Below are 7,912 nucleotides of genomic sequence, written 5' to 3'. Positions count from 1 at the left end.
CGCATCCTCGGACCCTTGCTTGACATTATGGGACCCGCCAAAAAAGCCCCAAAATAAAATGAACCTTATACGTGGCCCATCCGACCTAGCTTTTGCTCATGGCCCGTTGCAACAGTACATGCTAAATGGATTTGTTCCATGGAAGCCCAAACATTAATACCCAATAATGTCAGCACAAAAAGGACATCGATGCATTTTACCAAAAAAAAGACATCTATGCAACCCAGCTAAGATATTCCAATAGCACACCAAGAAATTCATTCAAGTTCAGAGCCTAAATTTACTCAAACAAGTTCAACTTCAAAGCCTACAGGAACTCAGACAAGCCTTCAGCAGCCAGTCCTTCTACTAAGAAAGCAGATTCTCCATCTTCATCAACGAAGCAAATAACATCATCTGGCCATAATTATGCAGACAATGGGAGCTACGAACATAGTGAGAAACTGAGTATAGGCCAAGCTATTTCCGGAGACAAAATTAAACAAACCCAACTAAAACCTCAAATAATCTTCAATTTGTCACCAGCAAGACACTAGAAATGTAGTTACAATAAATCAGAAAACAGAGCACACTAGTGAAATCTGCAGCTTCCACTTAGCAAGACAGACCTTACCGAAAATAATAACTTTTTGCAAGACACAAAGTATTCGTATGTGTTATCCCCCAGCTTAACATCAAGTTCCACGCGTGGGAAATCCCCCCTGCATATTGCTCGACGAGCGACGACCCATCACATTCTGTTCAACATGAAAAGGCACATGGTTTAGTGGACAGGTCCGAGCTGCTAATACATCCAAAGACAAAATATTGGAGTACATCTCAGGAGAACCCCGTACCTGGAGCACCACCGTTCAAACAAGTCCTCATTCATAGCCCTCATCGGAGTTGACATACTCCCGTGCCCGGCGTGCGGCGGCGGATCGCTTTGGTGCCCCGGAGCAAGGTTGGGATGCATAGAATTGGTGGATGTGTTGGCCCCCAAGGAAGAAGTTCCCCCCACTTCCCCCGCCAGAAAACGGAGGACGCCAACATGGACTACCTCTCCGACTCACCATGGAGGATGTATTTGCCGCTGAGGTAGACACGTTATTCAGACCAGCTTCGCCGTGACCCCGAGGTTTGATCCTGCAAGCATGTATGCTATTTTAGATTCTGTGAAAAATATAATCCGCTAGGCCCAAAATAATACATGTAATTAAGTTTCAACAAGTAGGATACAGCAAAATCTCCCATTTTCATGTTCACTTAGAACGAGTTAACATTTCTACCTTAATTTCTTTACTTATCTCAAGATATACCACCGTTCCAATCAGATACATTACTCAAATGACATGCAATATACTAAAAAATAAGGCAATTCCTACCCACAAATAACATCACAGATGGTCCTTTAACTCAGGGAATAACATGCAATATACTCAAAAATAAGCATCTACCTAAATATTTCAGTGTAAACAACACTAAGGTTTGCGGTGTGATCTGATCCAGGAAACTAATTCCACAATTTCACACAGAGGTGAAACCTGAGAAGCAACATTCATTTGGGCCTAATGATGTTTCCTTATATTACCTCATACGACCGAGCTCGGTCGGAAGAGACGCTGAAGCGGCTGCAGGGCCGTCATGCGAACCGTTGCCATCCGTGGGGAGACCCCATTACCAATCCCGGACACCCTCGTGCACAGTACCCTGCTGCATGTCCTCTTGGTATGCCCGGTGTGCCACATTTGGTGCAGCAACGCCTCTTCCCTCGCACGTCGGGGTTGACTACATTGGTCGAACTCCTTCTTCCTCTTAGGGGCACCTTTTGTTCTTGCCACAACCGGGTCCTTCATCGCTTTCCACCCCGACATACCTGGCTGACCACCTGCCCTTTCATAAACTCTGTGACGTAGCTTATCTATTAGACTCGCGATGCTCTCCTTAGCGAATTCGAAGTCTTCACGCTCATCCGAACCAAGTGTTGCGACCAAGCTTGTGGCCGAAGAAAGTGCGGCATACCTAAGCATGCGACCTTCATCTCCAGGTCTCATTGTCACCGGCATCCGTCTGGAATCCTTTGCATCCTTGCACCATCTTCTCACAATAAGGCTGTCCGGTATTTGTTCCAAACCCTCGTACTTCATCAGGCAGAATATGTGACTACATGGAATACCCTCACTATTCCACATCGAACAGTCGCACTGAATTTTCTTGTCATCTGGGTCGAATAAACCTTGTGAATCCTACCAGGCGCGCCCATCCTTGAAAACTTGTAGACAACCGTGGTGCTGATGCTGTCTCTCCCACGAAACAGCAAGGTTGCAACACCCCTGATTTGTTTCTTGACCTCTCTAAAACTGCTCGAGTGTACAGCTTCGATGCAAAAAGCTCGATAGAGTCAAGCCCGGTTGTTAACACGGGGCTGTAGTACGTAGAATAGAACTGCGCCGTGACTTCGTTGTTTCGATAAACCTTTACAACGCGATCTAAGCTGTGCACCACTCCAAAATGCTATCAGTGGATTTCAGGAACCCCTTTATGTATGCATTAATCCCCTCACACCTTGAGGTTGTTCGGTATCCCGCACAGAAAGTGCCCCGGAGATATGCTGTTGCCCAACTTTCTTTAACCTCGTATGTTTGTTGAACCCAACTATTATTTTGTAGGCCAAGTGACTCCACCGCCGTCTTCCAATATTCCTCGAAGTCCTCCACCTCGAAGTTCGCATACATAGCCTTCTTAAAAACCTTTCGGAACTCCGTATCCTTACCCGTTGAACACAGTTTTTCTCCAAGTGCCACCACCACAGCCGTGCCTTGCTGCCGGGAACACCTCCGCGATGGCTGCGCGCATCGCTTTGTCCCCATCCGTGACAACAACACACGGAGTCTTCTCTCCCATTACATCTACAAGATTTAACAGCAGCCACCGGTAAGTACGAACTTCCTCATCCTCCAGGAGCGCAAATCCAAAAATGGTTGTCTGTTTATGGTGATTTGACCCAGAGAACACTACAAGCGGTTTCTTGTACTTATTAGACCGATACGTCGAATCAAAGGCCATAACATCACCAAATAACTGATAGTCGGTCATCATTTCACCGTCGACCCAGAAAGGCTCCCCAGCCGATCATCGGCAGTTCGCGTGTAATGTGCTACAGTCGTCATGTCGGCATTCGCCTTGCCCTCCAAGTAACTGATCGTTGCTGCAGCATCGCCATCACTGATTCGGGCCAGCCTTTGACCATGTATATAATTATACAAATCACGCTTTGTAAATCGCAGCATTCCATACCCTCCAGATTGACCAGCCATGTAAGCCATTATCTTCGCAGTTGGTATACCAATTGCTTCATGCTATCAACTTGTGCTTTGTCACCATCACTCATCGAGCGATGGCTAGGTACGAGGTGTGAAAACATGGCCGGAGCAAGCTCGTGGTTGTGCTCATCGAAGATGCTCCTGACCTTCCACACACTGCGTTGCACATCATAGAAAATCTTCAACTTCGCCTTGCAGTCGGTTCGACTCTCCAACCTCTCCTCCCTAACTCGCTCAGGACGATCATAGTGCTTAGCATGTCTTGTGCCCTGTCGATGGCAGAAAAAGTCTCTCCTGACCAAAACCCCGTCGACACGCCCCACATCGCCCTTGCGGACCCCGAAACCCCTCATTCTAGCAAACTCCTTGTAAGCAAGATAGGCATCCTCCTCCCCGACAAACTCTCTGCCCATAAAATCCTCTGCGACAACTGGACGACTTTTCCCATCATCCCCGGCATGACTGGCACCACCTGAGAGGTTACCATTTTCATCTTCTCTGCATCCTGTTGGGTCACCTTCATCCTCGTCCCCTTCTTCGTCACTCGCATAATAACAGCCACGGTCTCCATCGGAGCTGTTGTCATCCGACTCTTCCAATTCAGCTCCAAAAATCCCATTGAAATCCATCGGACTTATCGGTTCACAGTTCTAGCCTGAAAACATGAAAGTGTGCAACAGGTTACAGTCAACCACTCCGCCCATGAAACTTCTTCACAAATTATACTGCAGATTCTAAAAAGCCAAACAACCATGAACACACCACTGTAACGGACAACACCCTAACGTCTTATGCAAAATCAACTACATCATAAGCCCGGGACATCCGTTTCCCTCACGAATAGATATTCCCTTCAAGAAATGTCCTCAAAGATCTTCCTCTATCATGAGTAACAAATGCGAAAAAAGGAGCTTCAGATTCAAGTTCTCACATATGAATGAAATTATTTCGATCACGACAAGGAAATCTCATGTTGAGTTCTAATCCTATTATATTTTCCATGAAATATTACAAACAACACCTCAACCTGAAATACGTTCATAACCCTATCATAACAGCCCTGTTACAGATGAACTTTGCAATTGCACTCCTAATCACTACAGCAGCCAATGATTACTAACACCAATCCGCAAGGGTTACATAGTTTCTCGACTGCTAAATTTTAAGAACATTGCCAATGGCATAACTCGTCTCAAAGTTACAACACAGGATATTCTGTTTCAACATACACACAAGTTTGGGTTTTTAGATGACTTCATATTCTGAAAGTATTTAGGAAAATTCAATAATATTTATTGCTGAGTTATGAATCAGTGTGACAGAAAAATCCATTAGCTGCAGAGAATTTCAGAACCTCTTCCGTATAACAATACCACTATCTAACTATAAACAGCCAAGGACATCTTAATGAAAATGTTGATGCATTTAACAGCTTGCACCTACAACAGCTACGGGTTCCCTTAGGGCTACGAACAATAAAGGGATGGTGGCAGCAATAGAAATAAAAGGGACACCTCCAAAATCCCATCAGTGAAGACGTATGATAGACATAAATTGAAGGGTTTCTTACTTAAATAAATTTTGTAGAACCCAAATTTAATGGGTTCCCCTGAAATGAGATATGCAACGTCATTACCCTCTTCCTATGATTATATAATTCGTCCTAGACTGTGTGGGATTAAATAAAACGTACACCATTTCAGCCTGGAACGATTAATGCATGATCTGGTAAGGGAAAGAAAGGGTAAATCGTGCCAGGGTCCCTAGAGTTAAAAGGAAAACGTAAATCGTCCGGACTGATAGGTTTAACATGTTGTCGGGCTAAACCTCATTGGGCTGCCACGATTTACACACAATGGACCCTTCTCACCCTGGCACAATTTATGTATATAGGCTACTTTTACTTTTAATATTTTAATTTAAATTAAATCCGGTTAAATATTAACTTAAAAAAAACTTATAATTTCATTATTAAGATTAAATTATATTAAAAAAAAAGGCATACTAGCAACCTATAATAAAAAGAGTACTAAGTTTTAATGTATACATTTAAGGTTATTTTTTTAAAAATTATGTCAAAGGTGTTAAAAATATAATTTAAAATAAAATAAATTCATAATGCTTTGAATAACATAAATTTAAGTTTCTATGAAATTTCTAGTATTCATTGTTGATATGATTTTTTTAATCAATTTTGTTCATACATATTTTTTATAAAATTTTGTTTGTCATTCTGTAAAAACTTTAATTTATGTTACTCAAGTCCACATAAATTTAACTTATGCAAAATTACATTTTTTAACACCCTCTGACATTTTTTAAAAGAAAAACTTAAATTTATCTATTAAACTTTAGTGCTCTTTTATTATAATTTATCAGTATTTCTTTTAATTTAATTTAATCTTCTCAGTAAAATCAATCATTGAAATTATAAAAAGTATATTTTTATATCTTAAGTTAAAATTTGAATAAATATAATTAAAATTAAAATATTATAAGTTAAAATACCCTATTATACAACCATCACTCTATAGTAAGAGTGTTAACGAAGCTGCTAAGATGCCTAATTTCTTACGTCTTACCCTAAACTACATATACCCTAACTCATTAAACCCACCGTGGAACAAGGTCTTCTTTCAAAATTATTCTATATTGCATATTAAGCATATACTATATGATCCAACACACTATGATCTAACATACTAAGGTAGTTAAGTTTGCCATGCAATCAACTCAACAACATTACAAGCATAAATCTTCCCAACCCAGTAAGTCAGTAACACGTGAATCGCGCCAGGGTATGTAGGGTCTCCTTTGTGTAAATCGTGGCAGAGCAATGAGGTTTAAGCCAACAACATGTTAGCCTCGAACGATTTACGTTCTCCTTTTAACTCTAGGGACCCTGGCACCATTTACCCTTTGTTTCCCTTCCCAGTTCCAGCCTGAAATGGTTTACGTTTTATTTAATCCTACACAGACTAGGACGATTTATATAATAATAGGAAAAGGGTTATCATGTTGTAGATCTCATTGGATATCAGTGAATTTGGGTTCTATAAAATTTATTTAAGTTAAAAATCCTAAATTGAAAGAATTGCATTGGCGTGGGAGCTTTCTGCAGGTCCCCTGCCAGAGTAGTCATAATCGTGTAGCAAGTAGGATGTTCGGCTTACTCCGGAAAGGAGCAAAGCTTCATTTGATTCCATAGGATGTTTCCCAATCCCCAATCACATGCCTGGAACAATATCCATGTCTAACCCCTATTGGACTATTGGTCCAGTAGACGAAAATCAGACACCTTCAACTATTTTCCGATCCTGATTGGTGAGCCGGATTCATCTAACATCAACACATCACAACGATAGACATTCTACTTATGTATGAACCTATACTATCATTTGTTTTCAATAAAAAATTGATAATCCACGGCGCAGATATCTGTCCCTAGCCTAATACATTTCGAATCTAAATCACAAAATTTAAACTCCTAATTCCCTTTTCGGTGTTCTCTCCATGCGAACATGGCCCCATCTATATCCTTAGGCTACAATTAAAGTACAAAACCCACAGCAGTAAAACCTATCACATTATGCACAAATTTACAAATAAATTCAAATAAAGGAATGAAAATACAACACACCTGACTTTGAACTGTATCAGTGTCCACCAACCGCGAGAACCCAAATCGGGGGAGAAGTGACAATCTTCAGATAAAAACTGAGATCTGACAGGAAATGCGTTGTTTCAGCGGCAGAGTTTTGTTTCCTTGGACCTTCCACAGCCTTCTTTTCCGTGGAACGGCGGCCGGATCTCCGCATCAGACGGCACGTACGGCTCACTGCATCCTTCAGCGTCGGGACCTCGCGCAAGGAAGTCGTCCTACCCCTCGGCCTCAGATCACACGCACCCACGTCCCCCGCTGGACACCACGGCTGCAACACCACCTCAGACCTCCGCTGCGTCCGTGCTACGGCGCCCAGACCTACGCAACTGACGCCGGCAACGAGATTCACGGAAGGAGACGCGAGAGCCCCGTTTGCTACGGCCAAAGTGGGTAGGGCTTTCGTTGCGATCCTAGTGCTGCCAACTTTTTCCTTTTCCCCCCGTAACTCAGAAATATTTTTTTTGGAAATTGACCCGCAAGTGTTTTTTTCAAAGCCCACAGCCACAATGACCCACCATCAAATCCAGTCCTCATTCCATACCTCTTCGACTCGGCTCACCACTAGTAAGCCTTCTGAGCTTACATCAAATCTCACACCCTCAAAGCCTTCTCCGTTATAAATTAAACGTCACACGTGTCCACTTCCAGCCACAAAAAACAAATTCTCTGTACGCTTTTCTCAATTTACATCTGTACACTAGTCTTCCCCCATTAGTTTTTGAAGTTTCTAGGTAAAACATTTAAGTTGAAAAAAAAAATAAAAATAAAACGTTGATGAATAAATTTATATTAATATATAATTCTATGCCACCTTGCAAGTGAAGTTAGACTTCTTTTAGATATATTGTATTATTGGATATAAAATTCGTTTACTTTTATTGGAAAATGCATACAAATTACTCTATTACCTAACATAGGAGTGTAATGTTAAGACAAAAAAAAAAAA

At 41.8% G+C, this 7,912-nt stretch overlaps 1 protein-coding gene across 1 annotated transcript; it reads right to left on the bottom strand.

The window, feature by feature from the left end:
- Positions 1 to 3,304: 3,304 nt before the first annotated feature.
- On the bottom strand, positions 3,305 to 7,669 carry LOC130944437 (protein FAR1-RELATED SEQUENCE 11-like). Its single transcript, XM_057872764.1, has 2 exons — positions 6,943 to 7,669; positions 3,305 to 3,957 (listed from the first exon to the last, which is right to left on the bottom strand). Exon 2 carries the CDS (start codon positions 3,929 to 3,931, stop codon positions 3,305 to 3,307), a length of 627 nt encoding a protein of 208 aa, XP_057728747.1. The 5' UTR covers positions 3,932 to 3,957; positions 6,943 to 7,669.
- Positions 7,670 to 7,912: the final 243 nt, after the last annotated feature.

The sequence above is a fragment of the Arachis stenosperma genome, chromosome 8 (assembly GCF_014773155.1).
Source record: "Arachis stenosperma cultivar V10309 chromosome 8, arast.V10309.gnm1.PFL2, whole genome shotgun sequence".
NCBI classification, from domain to species: Eukaryota; Viridiplantae; Streptophyta; class Magnoliopsida; order Fabales; family Fabaceae; genus Arachis; species Arachis stenosperma.
This window is presented reverse-complemented; position numbering and strand designations above follow the sequence as displayed.